We start from the raw sequence: 19,432 nt of genomic DNA on the forward strand, positions 1-19,432 counted from the left end.
CAGAGGATATTCCTGACCAAGGAACTGAACCCACATCTTTTGCATTGCAGGTGGATTCTTTACCACTGGGCCACCAGGGAAGCCTGAAAGTTAATATGAATATATTCCTATCAGTCAGCATCCATGCCGAATAGAGCTATTCCTTACCAAAATCTCAAACTTCATAATATACCGTCTCTCTGATTTAGCTTTTGTATTTCCCTAACTCTTCTTTTTTTAAGGATTAGCTTGCCCTAGATTTCCTACAGACAACACTCATTCTGCGTAGTTGACAGTCTTAATCAGGGCAGGTAGATGAGTTATGGAAGCCACAGTGATTTGAGTCTCTTGGGATCAAAGCAATTTTCAAAAACATATGAAGAATGGTTTTCTGAAATTAATCTAGTGATATACCCTCCAATTACTGTGACAGAATTAAAATAATGGGGATAAAAATCTCAGGGCAAAATCACTGAGAAATGCAGCTTTTCTTTGAGGAAAATATATGTTCTATCACAAATGAAGTATATCACCTAAACAGTACAGAAACCTCAAATCTCTAAGTTTGGTGACATTAAAAACAAAAATACTTAGAAACTGTTGAAAGAGAAGCCCAGATTGCAAATAATTTGCAACTTGTTTGTTGCTTGGAATTCTAGTGGCATTAAATGAATTGCTTTTTAAAATTTAACAATGCAGGGGGTTTGCTAACACTCCAACTGCTTTTTTAAAACTTGTGAAAATAAAAAACCTGTAGAGCCTTACTATACATTGTTTCATAGGTTAAATGAGGCCATTCTATTTTTTTTCCTATAGCTGAGAAAATGCAGTAAACAGAATTGTGCTCTCCCCAGATTCTAGTATAACAGCCTCAGGGCATGGCCCATGATTGCTTCAACACTCTGCTCATCTTTATGCCCTGACCCGGGTGGAAGCAGTGCAGTGTGTGGTGGCTTTGAGGGTCATCTTTATATAGCCAAATTAAAGAAAAGGAGTGCGATGGACTTTCTTGTGTTAGTAAATGCATTTTTCTTGATCCTCAAATTTCTGTTACTTTGATGGCTACAGATTGTAACAGACTATAGGATTCCCCTGGCATCTTTTGACAATTATTTTTTGTGTTATTAGTGACATTTAGGGAGATCCCTTTGAATTTCTGTGTTAACACAGGTGGGCAGAAATTCTGACCAGAAATAGGAACACGAGTCATGATGAAAACATAACCAAAATGAAATGAAAATACTTACCTTATTAGTATGTATGTAGAGCAGAAATATTACAGATGGCCTTTATTTTAGAATGCTGGATCTGCTGTTCCTTGCCCACCCCCAACAGCAACAACAATAACTGAAAATAAACTTTAAGATTCTAAATGGAAAAGTTGCCCAGTCATCCCGTGATGTCAGTAATAAAGGCTGGACCATGTTTAGATTAGTCCCCAACGAAGGATAATTTATTGCATTTTTTAAAAAAGATTTCTTTCTACCTTTTAGTTATCTGTGCCTCTTTCTGTTCGTGTTTGCTCTGGCATCTTTTGGAAAAGCACTGTGCTCTGCGCAGCATGTGCGCTGCTTTTTGGAAATGTGCAATACACTCCACATTGCAGTGTTTTTTTTTTCCCTCCCTTGCTTGGAACAGAGGTGAAAACCCCAGTGGATTCAAGTACCCACTTGATAGGCTCAGTCTCTCTTAATCAGCCCGTAATGGAGCTAATGGCTGTTTGTCATCCTTGGAGATATAAATTTCCTGGCGGTGTCTCCTGCAGACAGTGCATGAAGTATGCTCTGTGTGCCAGCAAGGACTGATAATCAGCAGAAGGGCAGGGTGCTTCGTTAGCCAGGAGAGGAGCCGGGCTTCCTAGCTGCCAGGCTCCAGAACTCGTCACTCCTGAGACATGGACAATGCCGGTAGGTAAAGCAAGCATGTCCTTCTTCACAGCCTCTGGGGCTCGTTTGCTGTCTCCATCCCTTGCGGCGGAAGGTTTGCCTGTCTGTTGGTCTTATTCTGCCCTGAAAGGTTCAGGACCGGGAGCTATACAATGGGTTAACCCTGCTGCATTGTCCACAAGGCAATTAGTGTTTGCTTGCAAGTTCAGGAATTGGGAACGCGGATTGTAATTCCACATTCACCTTTTGGAAGACTGCACTGTTATTTCGGCTGCAGGCTTGTGTGCTGTTTGATTCTTTTGTGCTCAGAACAGTGGGTGAAAAGGGCATGTAGTGAATGATAAAACTAGTACTAAGGGCAGGAGGTGGGGGCAAAAGGTAGATGGTGTTAATGAGCTGAACAAAAACGTTTTTTCACCGTTACAAGATGTAGAGTGTCACAGCAGACGAATTCTTGTGTCCGATGATTAGTCTTCATGTTAGATGCAGTGTAGGAAATGTCTCAGGATCGTCCGATGTTTTAGTTTCAGTGTACAGACATTAGGGGCCAATCACGCACCTTTTAATAATGTGTTGGTTTTTAACATCTTTACTTGACAGCTAGACATGCGTGACTACAGAAGTATTCTAATGCCAGTCAAATGATTAGCATAAAACTGCTTCTCAGGCAGAACTTTCTCTCTTGCCTTTGCTATATTGAACTTTTAGATGATACACACTATGGGATTACTTCCTATTTCAGGGTTGCTGACACTTAAAGCAGAATTCTCCCAACTGTGTTATGGATCCTCTGCCTCCTGAAGGGTATTAGTTCAGTTCCTCTGCTGGTGTCTGTTTTACAGCAATGCCTGTAGCTCCTGAGATGCAGTCAGCTCTGCTAAGAGAATAATGCATCATGTAAAACACATTGTACACAGTAAGACCCCCCCCCCATTTTTTGGAAAACATGTTTGTTTATGAAATGTAGCTGTTTCAGGGCTTGGCGCAGGTATTGCAGGCAAGCAAAAATTTTGAAGACAGAGTGTTTTGAGGTCTTTTGTGAAATCACTTACCAGGAGTCAAACTCTGTAACTAAAATAATTTTGTATTTGACATGGAAAGCATTGAAATAAATTGGGATACTATGTTGGGATGAACATTGAGGGTTGTGAAACACACACATATTAGGCTGTGTGTGTGTGTATGTGTGTGTGTGCATATGTGTGTGTGTGCATATGTGTGTGTGTGTGTGTGTGTGTGTGTGTGTGTGTGTGTGTGTGTGCCTGTGTGTATAGTAGTAGTAGTAATAGTAGTAGTAGTAGTAGGGAGGAAGAGCCTGGGTTGATGCATATGCATTCTTCCCCCATCTTGATCATGAAAAAAATTTGCCATAGTGCTTATCATAAAAGCATGTAGATATGATATTCCATGACAAGGCACAATTTCAAGATCAACCAAAAGCTTTTCTAGTTACAGCAGGAGAGTGAGTAAAAAATAAATAAACAAACCAAAATCCCTAATTTCACCTCATTTAAAACTCCTGCCACCCACAATTAATTATACTGATGTCCTGGCAGAATTATCACTTTAATTCAAGCAAATGCTTTTAACTGACTCATATATTTATTTAAAGGCCATTTAAGAAAAAGAAAGAAACTACTGTAGCAGACTTTTTGTAGGTTTAAAAAAATGCTAAAGGTTATGATTTACTTTTTGGCTAACCATAGCTTAGGGGGATAAGTGTTGTCACAATTTTATACTTGATTATGGTTTTAAATGCCATTCATAAAATACCTCTGCTCCTGACATGTTTAAGAATATTTAGGCCCTGTGTCAAGTGGCTTTTAAAGCAGCAATCTCTATATCATTTCAAATTTTAGGTGGAATCTCAGATTTGGATATGTATACCTATAAGTGGAATAACAGGATTTTAAGTGACATTTTAAAAATATTTCAGAAATAACATCTTTCTTATAATGGTGAATTGGCTGCTACCGATCACTTTTCATGGTAATTTCATGATGATGTAAGCAGCCTGTCTTATAGGAGGGCAATGTAAACATTTATTTCTCTTTCTCTCTCTCTCTCTCTCTCTCTCACACACACACACACACACACACACACCCTTTCGATACATTGTATTGACTATAAGGAAGGCATTTGAGATGGTACTGGTAAGTGGCCAAAAAGGAAAAACCCTCAAAATATCTTTAACATCATACCAAAACACCCAATTAACTTGGAGTACTGCAATTTCTCCCATTTAATTTAAACAAAATAATGATGTTGTCTGCCTAAATTTTTCCCATCAGAGATGGGTTCAGGCCCTGATAACAGAGGCCAGCAGTTAAGAGCTGAGCACCAGTCCTGCCGATTGGACCATCAGCTCTAAGGAGTCAGGCTTTCTTCCAGAAAGGCTTTCTGTGTTGGGATTTGGATAATTGTTAGAAAAAAAAAGCGCAACGATTACTACACATGAGCTGAGTGCCTTTTATTTATTCAGATCACACAGAGGCTGCATTAGAGCTATTTGTGTGTTTTTTCTATTATTAACAAATAAGAAAGGATGGCTGCCTGGGACTTCTGGCTCTTTCAATGAATATATGTTCATTTCAGCAAGTTTGCCAGGGGTGAGTGTGTTCACCCTCTCTTTAGAAGCAAGAACTGACATTCCTACTATCTCTGAGAAGGAGACATCCCTTCCCCATAATTGCTGGCTTATACATTCCTTTAAAAGCTTTTCCTGGAATAACAATAAAATATTTATCAAACAGTGTATGTGGAATATGTCAAGGCAGGCTTAACAATATGTAACCTTTTCTTCTTTTTTTCCTTTTCATATGACTATCTCTTCGTGTAAATTCTCTAATAACTCAGATGGATGGTCGTTTTTATAAAAACAAACCTATGATCACATCTTCGGTCCCCATTGCTCTGTCGCCGCACTTGTGTCCCTTGGCTTCCTCTCTGCCTGGCCTTCATCAAATGACTGTCATGAGTGAATTAGTTGTGGAGAGAGATGCTGAGGCAAAGTTGGTTAGTCGTGTGTGATTAACCTCTGAAAAGCAATGGCTTGAAATCTGATTCTTCATTCTACAGCGGCAGAGTGGTATAAGAAGTTCTGCAGCATGTGTGAACTAATTTTTTCTTGCTTGGAATCAAGATATTTCTGTAACCATGTGTATTGAAAGAGGCACACTCATTTGGAGGGCAGGTAGCAGTTCTGACAGCCCTAAGCCCTCATCTTACATCCTAGCCAGTGGCTGGAGGGCTTATGATCCTTGATGTACAATCCCTGAATGTGAGAGGTTCATAGTCTATGATCTCCTTGCAAAAAAGACCGGAGAGTTGTTTGGGAACCAGACTGAAGGAAGGTTTATAATGGAGCCATCAAGAGCATCTGATAATCTGAGATGGACGTTGGTTCTGCCGTCTGCTCTCCCAGTGACCATGAACAAGCTATATAAATTCTGTATGCATTGATTTTCTCATCTGTAAGTGCCAGTGATAATTGTATCCATCTCATAGGATTGTCATGAAGAGAAATAAGATAATATGTGTAAAGCTTTTGTTACAATGGCTGAATTATGGCAATGTTGAACACATGTTGACTGTTGAAAGAACCATCAGAGAAACTGAAGCAGGGCTGCTTGATGAACAAATATATGCTCTAGTAGAAGAAGGAAATGGCAACCCACTCCAGTGTTCTTGCCTGGAGAATCCCAGCGACGGGGGAGCCTGGTGGGCTGCCATCTCTGGGGTTGCACAGAGTCGGACACGACTGAAGCGACTTAGCAGCAGCAGCAGGATGGCTCTAGCAGTGCAGTGGTGGTGTGGAAAGGTGGCAGCTATAGCAGAGGCCAGTTGGGTGGCTGTCCCAAGAGTGTGATTGGAAATTGATGTGGGTGGTGCCATGGGGGTGGGATTGAGGGGTGGCCTGGGTACAGATCAGTAGAGCATGATAAGTGGATAGGGCAGGCAAATGAGAAAACTTCTGAGGATTCTAGTTTTGAGAACCTAAGCCATAGTCCTGTACTGTAGGAACACAAGAGGAATTTTAAGGGAAAAATAATGAGTTCCATCTTGAAACTGTTGGCTTTGAAACACCTCTGTGTGACCCACTAGTCTTAGTAACTATTTATGATGACTTTTTAATACAGTAAAAGGTATATATATACACATACACACATACATAATTCCTTACTAAGCATGGATTTGAGATATTGCAGGATTATTTGTTTGCTTGTTTTTTACTGCCAATTTAAAATCTTTTCTATTTTGCATATGCTTTGTTTAATTCAGCCCAATGAACCAGACAGCAACTAATGCTTTCCTGTTTTTTCTCCACCCACCCTGTGGTATAGTAGAGAAAAAGGAGATTTTCAAATGCTTCTTGAAAATCTTTTCAACACAGATGGAGATAAGACCAGGCCCAGAGAAACATGCCCCTAAGCGCTGAAATAATTTAGGTAAAGGCCAGGCTGTTATATAAGAAAATGTAGGCACAAAGACATTTCATTTCTAACTGGTTCAAAACTTTCGTAGGAGAATTTACCTTCACACTCAGCCTGTTATCACTAAGTTCCTGAAGAACTGAAGAAGGTAATACAGGAGAATGGTTACCTAATGGAGCAAATATTTGTGTGAATTAATTTAAGATGAATGCTTTCTAGGACATTTGGCTGTTTGAAAACTATCAGGTGCAATTAAAAATTTCCCCTCTAATCCCCTGCTTTAATGATGTCTTGTCTTAGTATTTATAATTGTGTTAACCATGACACTTTTTAGAAATACAATGTTACATCATATATATAGCTGCATATTATATATGCATATATTTGCATATTTGGCCACCTCATGTGAAGAGTTGACTCATTGGAAAAGACTCTGATGCTGGGAGGGATTGGGTGCAGGAGGGGAAGGGGATGACAGAGGATGAGATGGCTGGATGGCATCACTGACTCAGTGGACATGAGTTTGAGTGAATTCCGGGAGTTGGTGATGGACAGGGAGGCCTGGCGTGCTGCGATTCATGGGGTCACAAAGAGTCGGACACAACTGAGCGACTGAACTGAACTGAACTGAATGTAATATATGTGCTTCCCTGGTAGCTCTGCAGTGCAGGAGGCCCTGGTTCAATTCCTGGGTTGGGAAGATCCCCTGGAGAAGGGTGAGGCTTACCAACTCCAGTATTCTTGGGCTTCCCTAGTGGCTCACATGGTAAAGAATCTGTCTGCAGTGTGGGACACCTGAGTTTGATCGCTGAGTTGGGAACATCCTCTGAAGGAGGGCATGACAACCCACTCCAGTATTCTTGCCTGGAAAATCCTCATGGACAGAGGAGCTTGGCAGGCTACAGTCCATGGGGTCACAAAGAGTGAAACACAACTGAGCGACTAAGCACAGAACAGCACAATATAATATATACTTTATATATGTACTTGTGAGTGGATTCTTTGATTATCAACCTTAATGTAGGGGGACAAACAATAAAAATTAGAACATATTTCTTTTTTAATTAAAAAAGAAATTCATTCTCATTCTCTGAAATCCTCCTTATATAAATGTTAGTTGCTTAGTCGTGTCCTATTCTTTGCTACCCCATGAACCATAGCCCTTCAGGCCCCCCGGTCCATGGAATTTTCCAGGCAAGAATACTGGAGTGAGTGGCCGTTCCCTTCTGCAGGGGATCTTCCCAACCCAAGGATTGAAGCTGGGTCTTCTGCATTGCAGGCAGATTCTTTACCATCTGATTGAACATTTTATTAGCTATAAAACTTATAATTATAGCATTTTCCTTTGAATTTATTGTGATTTATGGTGCTACTGTAGCATTTCATAGTTTATCAAATAAATATTTCTAAGAGCACCCAGGATTCATATAAAGACTTATTTCTAAGGGAGAGATTAAAATATAAGTAATCTGCTCTTTGGAACATCTGTTTGCAAAATGCCAATATTATTATAGAAATTCCTGTCCTTTAAAACAAAAATGCCAAATGGAAAAATAGATTTGTGTTAAAACATAGAAGTACCCTAAAAGAGTCATTTTAGTAGTTTTTAACTCTAATTGTACAATAACTTTGGCCTCTCGAGAATGAACTGGCAGACTTGGCTTAACAGTGTCTTGGCAGAAGCAGAAGAAAGTCTTTGTTTCTAAAACAAAGTTTTGGGTTTTGTTTTAGTTTTTTTTTTTTTTTTTTTGCTTTCAGATCACTGATATTAGTTCTGAGAGTTTGTTTCCTTTGCAACCACTCATCTTTCCAAAGGCAAAACAAATTCTAATATTTCTATATCCATAAGATAAAATAGGAATTCTCATCAAATGGTTTTCTTGGGTGAAGAAAAGACATAAAGAACCAGCAAGGATGCATTTTTGTGGCAGACAGAAGAAATCAATAATCTAACATTTTCTGAATTATATGCCATTGCATATTAATTCCACAGAATATTAATCAAGTCTCACCCCTTCCCCTTCCTGTGCTCACAACCACGTGCAGAAACAGAATTTAGTATTTGGACAGTTTGGGGAATTTCTGAGTTTAACAGTGTTAAACAGATTTTTAAACGTGCTAATAGAATGGACATGTAAATTCTAGCCTGTGCGAATATACATTGTGAATTCCCAAGATGGATACCAATGGCAGCATGTCTCAGTTGTATTAACTATAGGTTTTCCTGGGGATGCCTAGTTACAAAGTGTATAACCCAGATTTGAGGATCACTGTTAAAGTTCCTTCATTCTCATTTTTGCTGTCCTTTATCATCTTATTCTTAACTGAATTCTTTTCAACTTCCTGTTTCCCAATATAGAAGTCATTTGAAGGAACTAGCAAACTATTTACTTGTATAAATATTGGTGCTTGATTCTTTAGAAATTAAATATTTGTGTCAGCTCTGTCCAGGATTTCTCTTCTTGTTCCTTGTTTCTAGGCTTTGGGGCACTTCTCTGCTTGTTAACATCACCATCAGATGAAATAGGGAAGGGAAGGGAGCTGGGACTCAAACCTGCTTTGGAAATGAGTGGGATTCAATTACATCTATGAGATTAGAAGCAATGTGCAGATTTTATTTATCCAAACTAACATTTCACATGAATTATTGAAGATTGATGACAGATTTTATATGTAAAAAGTTAATTTCAGAGGTCTGCTTTGTAAGTCAGGTATCAAGAACATATATAACAAAGGCAAATCCTATTTAACTCAATGTCAAATGTCCTCAAAGGAAGAGAACTTACTTTTTTAAAATGCCTATTATGTTGTAGGCACCAATTTACTTATTTTTTATAGATTGTATCATTAATTTGAACTGTGGTGTTAGAGAAGATGCTTGAGAGTCCCTTGGACTTGAAGGAGATCAAACCAGTCCATCCTAAAGGAAATCAGTCCTGAATATTCATTGGAAGGACTGATGCTGAAGCTGAAACTCCAATACTTTGGGCACTTGATGCGAAGAACTGATTCTTTGGAAAAGACCCTGATGCTGGAAAAGATTGAAGGCAGGAGGAAAAGGGGATGACAGAGGGTGGGATGGTTGGATGGCATCACCGACTTGATGGACATGAGTTTGAGCAAGCTCCGGGAGTTGGCGATGGACAGGGAAGCCTGGCGTGCTGCAGTCCATGGGGTCGCAAAGAGTCAGACACGGCTGAGTGACTGAACTGAACTGATATCATTAATTCTTGCAATCCAGTTGTAAGTTAATGTTATTTTCCCCAAGTTATATGTGAGGAAACAGACTAAGTAAGAGCTCACTCAGTAAATAGGTGATTTATAAACTCAAGTCCAACCCTTTTTTACATTAGCAAAATTCAACCCAGCAGTATTCATGCTGTTACTTTGTTTTGAGAGTGAGAATTCTTCATTTTGTATCTTCCATAGCATCAAGGACAATATCTGGGATGCAGTATGCACATGATAAATATTTTAAAAATAAGTCAAATGTCATTTAATTGTGTGTGCTTAGAGTCCAGCTCTTTGTGACCCCATGGCCTGTAGCCTGCCAGGCTCCTCTGTCTATGGAATTCTCCAGGCAAGAATACTGGATTGAGTTGCCATTTCCTGATCCAGGGAATCTTCCCGACCCAGGGATTGAACCTGAATCTTCTGCATCTCCTGGATTGGCAGGTGGATTCTTTACCACTGCACCGCCTGAGAAGGCCCATCATTTAATAAGTCCAGAGCAATTTTTCCAAAAGGAAATTCTTCTTTAAATACCAAGGTCAGAGATGATCTTCTATCTATGCACTTTATTTGGTAGAAGTCAGTGTGTGTGTGTGTGTGTGTGTGTGTGTGTGTGTTAATCACTCAGTCATGTCCAACTCTTGCAACCCCATGGACTGTAGTCTGCCAGGCTCCTCTGTCCGTGGAATTCTCCAGACAAGAATATTGGAATGGGTTGCCATTCCCTTCTCTAAAAGTCAGTACATGGGTAAGAAAAAGATAATTGAAGTGTTTTTTTTTTCATAAACATTCATACAGTTATGACAATTTGTAAAATAGAATGCTTTTTGATAGAGTCCACCTGTGAAATTTGTTACCACTATGAAAAAGGTATTCAAAAATTTTCGCTTGAAGAATGTGATAATCTTAGGATCATTAACAGAAATTATGAGAAGAAACATGAAAGAATTTTTAAGTGGTATTTAAATTAAGTGCAGAGACATTATTCTGGACAACTGGAGAATTCGACCCTTTCATCTTCTTTCCGTGAAATAGTGGTTAGAGAGAAGGTCACAGAATAGTCATGGTTACATCTCTTTTTACACCTGTGAACAACGAGATCTTACATCACATTAATTCTTTTCAAATTCTGTACTTCCCTGTGAGCCACTCTAAGATTTGAAAAAACGTGCTGAGAAATAATACTCTCCTTTATTTAAATTTTAACATATATGTCAAGAGAAGCCATAGTTTCAAAGAGATTAGTATACTGTTTGATATACTGTTTGATTAAAGTATTTGCAATGTTTTGATAAGTAGCTCTGAACAATAGCTTAATTGAAGATAATTCTCTAACATCCAGTTATCTATCTCCCCAAAATTAGTTTGAATTTCCTCACATAAGCCAATTTTTTTCCAAATACTTAATCTTCTGATTATATACAGTAACTAAAATTATGCCTCATTACTTTTTGTGCTTTAGAAACATTTCCTTTTTTAGCCCTGGATCATTCAGTCCTCGGGCAGTTTTTACACCTTAACAGGTATGAAGTTCAAGCCTTGACATCTGTCGCTACGGGGACCTGACTAAACGTGATTTGCTTATTTCCAGAGTACGCTCTGCTCCCCTTGGGCTGTCCTACTCTCTCTTCTGCAGACACAAACACGCGTGCGTGTTCCCTTTTCTTACCCTTGTTCTCCCCACCTTGACTAGCCTTTCCTCCTCGTATTCAGTCACTTTTTGTTTTTGTTTTGCTTTCTAATTATGGCCCATGCCCCTGTGGCATGTGGGACCTTAGTTGCCCGACCAGGGATTGAACCCACACCCCACGCATTGGACGGTGGAGTCTTGGCCACTAGACTGCCAGGGAAGTTCCTCAGTCACTCTTATTTCCTTACATCCAGGAAATATTTCCTGGTCACTCACTCTATGCTAGGTCCTGTGCCAGTCGGTGTGGGTACGAACGAATGAAACAGAGCTTGTCGTCGTGGAAATTCATTCTAGCAGAGAAAGCAGAATTTAAGAAGGAATAGATAAAATGCTTGGGTTGGAACGAGTGCTGTGAAGTTCATAAGGGGGCCTCAGGCCTAGCAGGAAAAACCTGTGGCTTGGCTTTTATTCTACCAGTAAGTTTTGGGCAGAGTCATGGTGAAACAGCGGGAGATGGCGAAGGACAGGGAAGCCTGGCGTGCTGCAGTCAAAGGGGCTGCAAAGAGCCGGACACGACTGAGAGACTGACAACAACAGTGGTGAGACAGGACTGATGGTTTCAAGGCATAACCCTGGGAAGGACAGACGGGGGACAAGCAGGAAAGGAAACCCCCTGGAAATGAAATCCGTTGAGAAGGGTCTAGACTGTGGTGTGGCTGTGGGGATGAGGAGAGAGAACCTGACGAAAACCCAGCTCTTGTTTCAAGGCCCAGCACACATCCCACCTTCAGTGTGTCTTCCCGTAGGTCTCGAGGCCCTGCCTTTCCTTGCAGCACAGAAGAACTCCCCGCACAGTTTTGTACCTCTTGGTGGCCTCTCTGAGAGGAGCCCCCCTCCCATTTCAGGCTTTTCTTCCCAGTCTTTAAGCATCTTGACGGTAGTTAACACACCATGGACATTTGTTGTGTCCTCCAAAGAGTTAAAGAATTAGAGTTCTCAACTGCGGCCATCCAGTAGATGCACCTGGAGAGCTTATACAGTATATCCATCGCTGGGCCCCACCCTGGGCAAATTCGATCACATCCCTGGAGTGGAGTCGGGATACTGGGCTTTGTTTAAAAGCTCCTCAGGCTATTCTAATGGGCAACCAGATGAGAATGACTGTTTCAGACATCTATTCATAAAAATCGCTACCTTGCAGAAGTCAGCAACCAGCTCTTCACCCCCTTCCTCTCTCTTCTCCTCTTCTTCTTTCTCACCTCCCTCTTTCTTCCCACAAAGAGTAGGCCAGTCTAGCTGAGGATTTGTGCTTGCGAATTATCTGTTTCCGGGTGGACTGTGAGGCTGGCCAGGTGAAGAGACCTCTGAGGAAACAGCTGAAAGAGAAGGGCAGAAGAGGCAAAGGACTGCTTCGGGAAGACAACAGCAGTAGAGGAGCTCAGCAAGCTGAGTCCTGGCTTTCTGTAATCCGTCCTTTGGGAGTATGCGGACCTGATCGAAGAAGGCGGTGTGGAGAGACGTCCTAATTGGGAAGCTTCTTTCCTTCTCCAGTGTCTCCCTAGCAAATTAAATATTGAGTAACAATTCACCATAGCAGCAGAAACGTTCTCTGGTGAGACTTTACATGTGGGTTTTAACTAATAAGAGATGTTAAACATCCCTTGTCTAGTTTTATCTAATAGAAAAGGTACATTATTAGACCCCAAAGAGCACGGCTACGATTTAACCATCCCTAGCTGTGTATCTGTGCCAAGTGGCTGGGTCAGAGCCACTATTAAACACTGATGCCCTGATTGCTGTATCATGTGACTCACCAGTCACCACAGGCATCCTGCTTTTTAGTGATAGAGAAATAGGTCCTGAACACCTTAGAGTCCCCTCTCCAAACATGCACACACCAAAATGAGTTTCAGATCATTTTGAACTGACTGTGACCTTAAATATTAAAGCATGGAGCTGATTCAACAGTTTGCTTTTCTGAGTATTTTGGTTAATAAGTGGTGCTTTTTACACAAAGCTTAATATAGAACGCTTAGTGGAAACAACAAAATTCATTAAAATCGTCTTTTATAATGTTAAATGTAATTATCTCATATGGTCATGAGCATCACTTGAAAAAGTATGGCAGAGGGTGTTAAGCTCTGAGTGTTTTTTTTGCAAATGAAGCATCTAGTATTGAAGGCTCTGAGGGATCCCCATCCCGGTTTTGCGGTGATGTCACCCCTGCACCACATTCCTGATATCCCCCCAACTCATGGCCCCCCCTGCTCCGCCTCCTGCCTCTTCTCCCCACCCCCCTCACTCTCACAGAGTGTAGTCTGGCCACCCTGTACTTCTCAGTACACCCCCAAAACACACATCATTAAACATGTTGATCCTTCTGTGTGGACCCCCCATTGTGGCCATCCCTCACCAGTTTGAAACACCTCCTCATTGAATAAGTCCCAACTCCACTGTCCCCTCCTCTGTGGATCCTTCTGCAATTTCTTGGGATAGAATCAGTCTTCTCTTTTCTCTACTGCAACGAACACTCTCCCCCGCCTTCCACACTTGCCGGGTGTGCTACGATGCTCTTCTGTGTGTCTACCCTTTGCAGTAGGCCACGTACACCAAAGGACAGGGCTGTCTTCTTCATAAGTTCATCCCCCAGTGGAGCATCTGAAGGAAGATACATGTTCAATAAGAGGGCAAAGGAATAACCTGGCTGAAATAAAGCCTGAGGTGTATCTTGTATTTTGTGCTCCTACTTACATAGAAACCATGAATTAATTTATACTGGCAGTTGAGTGATGTAGCCACTTACCATTTAAGACAAGCAGTGGGGAGCTCATCAGAATCACTTATGGAATTAAAATCTGTCTATCTACCTGTTGTATCATCTCCCTGTTTGTCTACCTATCTTCCTGTTTATCTATCTATCTATCTGGGCTTCCCTGGTGGCTCAGCACTAAAGAATCTACCTGCAATGCAGGAATCGCAGGAGACACAGGTTCGATCCCTGGATCGGGAAGATCCCCTGAAGGAGGGCATGGTAACTCATTCCAATATTCTTGCCTACAGAATCCCCATGGACAAAGGAGCCTGGCCGGCTACAGTCCATAGGGTTGCAAAGGGTTGGACATGACTGAGTGACTAAGCACACACACACAATATAAGAGGAAGAAATCTATCTATTGCCAACCCAGTCCCAATCTAGAATCTCCCATGGGGAGAAAGGACAGCTGTATAAAGAATATCTCATGGATATACTGCATACTGGTGAGACTCATTGTTGGTCTAAGGGACTTTTAACAAAGCTGCTCAGACAGAGCAAGTTTCACTGCTTTGTGTATTTTTAAGATACTTGATTGTTGTCATTATGAAATCACATTATTACTAGAATCATGAAGATCTCGTGCTATTTACAAGATTGCTCTGATAGATCCTATTGGAGACCTTCACCAAGCTGTAAACAAAGAAGCATCTTTCAGTGAGGCAGTTGCCCGGGAGGGGAGGTAAGACCGTGTTCTCTTTACCCTCTCCCCTGTGAAGAGCGCCTTGACTGCGACGTCCTTGAAACTTCACCTGCCCAACTTGCTTTTACTTTATCACCTGCTCCCTGCCTCTGTTTGCTTTTCATATACTTGGGTGTGATTTTCTTAGCAATGGAAATTGGCAACCATCTATTTTTACAAGCAGCTTAACTCAGGGCATTTAAAATAAGGGTATCCCCTTATTAAGGGTTTCTCTGGTGGCTCAGAATCTGAATTCTGGTGGTAAAGAATCTGCCCACCAATTCAGGAGATGCAGGTTTGATCCCTGGGTCAGGAAGACCCCCTGGAGAAGGAAATGGCAACCCACTCCAGTATCTTGCCTGGGAAATTCCATGGACAGAGGAGCCTGGTGGCTATAGTCCATGGGGCCAAGAAAGAGTCAGAAACGACTTAGTGACTAAACACCAACCATATCCCCTTATTAAAGGAAAGATGGCCAGTCTTGACTTATGAGAATAGCCAGCATGAGCCAGCAAGAGCAAAAATATCTTAGTGTCCCCTGCGAGACTTGTATTTTCACAGTACCTGCGATGCTTGTCTGGTGTTTACGGGAACAGATGTCAGTAGGTGGAGCAAACCCACTTGCTCAAACAACAAGCATTTTACAACACTCATTAACCTAAGAATCAGTCTTTTATCTTAAGAAAGTTCAAATACATTTGTTTAAATAATTGTGTGACTATGACTCTAGTTGAAAAAGGCCTGAGGGTTGAAGACAAAAGCCAGCTTTGTCTTTAAAATCCAGACTTTGTAGAGAACCAGGAGATCCGTGGCATACATTTAGAATGAAGCACCACCGGTAACTTTAAAATTTTCTGGCTTGTATCAGTTTTCATCACAATTCTAATCTTCTCTTAACGGAGGTGTCCTTTTTGCTGACAGACATGGGGCTTTGTCCCTAGCAGTTCCAAAGAAGGTTTTCATGGACCTTCAAAAGTACAAAAATTCCTAATGTACTTTTGGGTTCTTGGGTAATTTTAAAAGAAAATTGAGTCCCACAGAACTTTTTTTTTTTTTAACACAAACTGAGAAATAAGTGATTTTTTTTTGAAATACTGTACATGCTTCAATAATATCCCTTTCATCTTCAAAAATGCTAACAAATATAGTTCATTTCTCACAGTTCTCCAGTGAATTATGTAAACATTTCAGGTGATCAGTTCTACTTTTACAGATCTGAAACTAAGGCAAAGAAGTGTATTTAGTATTTATTTTCGGAGATCAGCCTCATGCATAGCTTAACCGCACCACGGGAAAAGTTGTATTGACATATAAAAAGCATGTCTGGTTGAGGATATGCTTGGCCATTTGCCAACTCATGAGGCATGGGCCATGCCAAATCTGATTCCCATTGACTTTTATGCAGAAGGAAAGCCAAACACAATTTACCCTTTTTGTTGCATACAATATTGTTTTTCAGGGAAATGTGGTTATATTTGTCCTGGCCACAGAGGCTGTCTCAGGGGAGGACAGACAAATGGCTTTGGTGACAGTGTCCATGAAACACAACTGTCCCGATCTGTCATCTTGAAGCTGTCTGTACTTGGCTATGCAATCAGGTGGTTGGAGACTGGAAATCAGCTGGAAATTCCAGTAGAAGTTCATTAATGAGGAGTCCAAGCATATGAAGGGCATGCGTTTATATGGCAGGTGGGGAGCAGACGTGGGAGGCAGTATGAACCCCCAGGGAAAGGGCAAGAGTATAACAAATAAGCAGCTCTAACATTTTCAGAGAGATTGGGCATGGAGATCCAGTTCTGGAGTAGGGACTGAAGTATTGGGTAGGGGATCGGGCAAATTAGAGAGAGAAACCAAAGCAGATACTAGCTTATGAAGCAGGTCGACAGAAGCCATTAGGGAGGGTGGCACAAGTTTCATTCTGGCTTATTCAACAAGAAAAACTCAGGAGATCAGGGCTGAGGTCCCACACACCGCCAGCCCCCTTGGTGTGAAAGGGCATTTTGTTACCACAGTGGCATCCTCCCTGGAACAGCACAGGATTCAGGGGACCAGCAGCAATGAGGGTGCTCACCCTCCAGCAACTCTCGGGTTTGTATTTTGCATGAGAGTCATTCTTATATTTGCAACTAAGTGCATCACACTTTCCTGTCTTCTCCAGTTGAACAGACTCTACTATTTGGAGTCATGGAAAGAAACAAGTCTCAAGAGTCAGAAAAGGAGGATATGTTTCCTGGCTGAGTCTCTTCCACAGACTGGCATGGCGTGTTGGGCACATCCACGAGCTCACTTTCCTCACTGAAATACAGGGTTAATTACACTTGGCTCTAGTAGAAGTATAACATAACATCAGACTCATTTAGTGCCCACATGCATTTTAAATCTTTACAAATATGAACTCATTTGATCCTGACAGCTACTTTTCAAGTGGTTGAGAGGGCGCCCCACCACGCCTGGTCTGGCTCCCCTGCCCTCCGACCTTGCATCTCCTGATGCTTGGTTGTCCCTTTTTGCTGTTTTAAGTGCACTGGCTTCTGGCAGTTCCATTCCCCTCCCTTTCCATGAGCTGTTTCTTTCTTTTTTCCTTTCAGTATTATTGAGATATAATTGATATAAGAGCACTGTATCAGGTTAAGGTGTATAGAATCATGACTTGGCTTATATATCTTGTGAAATGATCATCACAATCATTTTAGTTAACATCTATCATCTTATATAGATACCAAATAAAAAATGTTTGCATGTGCTGTTTCTTATCTTTTGTGGTCTAGGAAACCAGACCGCCAAGACTGTTACCCTTTTATCCAAAGTAATAGGACACAGACCCCATGAGGCCTGAGTAGTTCTCCTGTGGTTCATGTGTGTGAGCTGGAGCTCATGAATTTTTTTGACACTCACTTAGACTAAGTGGCAGTTCAATTTATTTCCTAGTTTTTGACAAAATCTTCACTGATCTTGCCCATGCTGTCAGGGTAAAATGAAAATTCAAGGTTCTCACACAAAGTTCTCGTCTGCTTATAAGAGCAACAACCTGTGTCATTGACATCATCTTCCACCTCTAGTCACATGGCTTCCCTGATAGCTCAGTTGGTAAAGAATCCGCCTGCAATGCAGGTGGCCCCAGTTCGATTCCTGGGTCAGGAAGATCCTCTGGAAAAGGGATAGGCTACCCACTCCAGTATTCTTGGGCTCCCCTGTGGCTCAGCTGGTAAAGAATCTGCCTGCAATGCAGGAGACCTGGATTCAATCCCTGGGTTGGGAAGAGCCCCTGGAGAAGGGAACAGCTACCCCCTCCAGTATTCTGGCCTGGAGAATTCAGGCCTGGGTCAGAGTCGGACATGACTGAGCAACTTTCACTTTCTAATCACATGGCCTTGGGCCCTGACACTCCTGGCTCTCCATCTCACCCTCAATATTATGTCTTCTTACTTCTCTCCTTTGCACCATGCTCTTTTCCTTGTCCCCTGTTTCTTCCCTGTTCTTCACCTGGTGGATTCCTGTTTATCTTTCAGGACACTTAGTTCATTATCACCATCTGGAAACCCTTCTCCACCTGACTTCAGGGTTACCTACTCCTTGAGTTCTCCTGGCCAACATACCATTGTATTGTCGTTGATCCCTTACCTCCATTATCCCCATCATCCAGGTCTACGCCTTGAGCAGTGGCTCAAGGGCAAAGTTGTCTCCTCCTTGGTTTCCTTAAGGCCTAGCCCCGTATGTGGCACACAGTAGTAGGTTCTTAGTGTACACTGGCTGACTCACTGCTTGCACCATTGTTACTAAGCTGCAAAATGTTTTATGTAGCACCATGATGGCAAAGAGTAATTACTCTCCTTCCAAAGAGTAATTAGGACTGATCTCCTTTAGGATTGACTGAACTGATGATGGTGGATCTATACATTCTTATTGGTAAACTCCTTATACCTCCAGGTGTAGTTGTTGGGAATCTTGGTTTTTTTTCCTGCTTGAAAATGAAGCTGAAAGTCGCTTAGTCGCGTCCAAGTCTTTGCAACTCCTTAGACTATAGCCCTCCAGGCTTCGCTTTCCATAGAATTCTCCAGGCCAGATTACTGGAGTGGGTAACCGTTCCCTTCTCCAGGGGATCTTCCCAACCCAGGGATTGAATCCATGTCTCCCACATTGCAGGCAGGTTCTTTACCTTCTGAGCCACTGCTTGACTCCCATTAAACCAAATCTAGAATTTTTTAAAGTCTTTATTGGATTTGTTGCAATGTTGCTTCTGTTTTTTGTTATGGGTTTTTTTGGCCCCGAGGCATGTGGGATCTTAGATCCCCCACCAGAGATCAAACCCACACCGCCTGCATTTGAAGGTGAAGTCGTAACCCCTGGACCACCAGGGATATCCTCAAATCTTTAATTTTTAAATGTAAATTTTTGTAGGGGTTCCTTGCAGGGGAAGCTAGAACGTGTAATAATTATAGTATGTGTTAAATATGTGTTAAATTTGATATCTCACAGCGTACCATGTAACTAAACAAAGGTTTTGTGTTTTTTTAACTCCCTCAAGGAGGATTTGAGTATATCAAAGGAATGAGACAGCTAAAACTTCCACATACATGAGGAGCAAAAGAAACCAGAGTTCAGCTGGAAAAGGGCGCAATCTAGTGATACTTCTTATCCATTTTCTATGAATATTTCCAATTGCTTGCCTCAGAAAGAGAAATGCTTTTTCAAAATACCTAAAACGTATCACTGAGCTTAAATGTGTCTTGCTCTTCATACCTAGAAGGTGGGGAAGAAACTTAAATGTAATACCCGGAT

General features: G+C 41.4%; 1 protein-coding gene across 1 annotated transcript in view; it reads left to right on the top strand.

The window, feature by feature from the left end:
• The first annotated feature begins 1,713 nt into the window (after nucleotides 1-1,713).
• The window catches only part of PHACTR2 (phosphatase and actin regulator 2), a 222,528-nt gene continuing 204,809 nt past the window's right edge, over nucleotides 1,714-19,432 (top strand). Inside the window, exon 1 of the mRNA XM_070376795.1 lies at nucleotides 1,714-1,886. Coding sequence (XP_070232896.1) covers nucleotides 1,874-1,886 — 13 coding nt within the window. The 5' untranslated portion in view covers nucleotides 1,714-1,873. The remainder of the gene's footprint in view (nucleotides 1,887-19,432) is intronic.

The sequence above is a fragment of the Bos mutus genome, chromosome 9 (genome assembly GCF_027580195.1).
Source record: "Bos mutus isolate GX-2022 chromosome 9, NWIPB_WYAK_1.1, whole genome shotgun sequence".
Taxonomy (NCBI): domain Eukaryota; kingdom Metazoa; phylum Chordata; class Mammalia; order Artiodactyla; family Bovidae; genus Bos; species Bos mutus.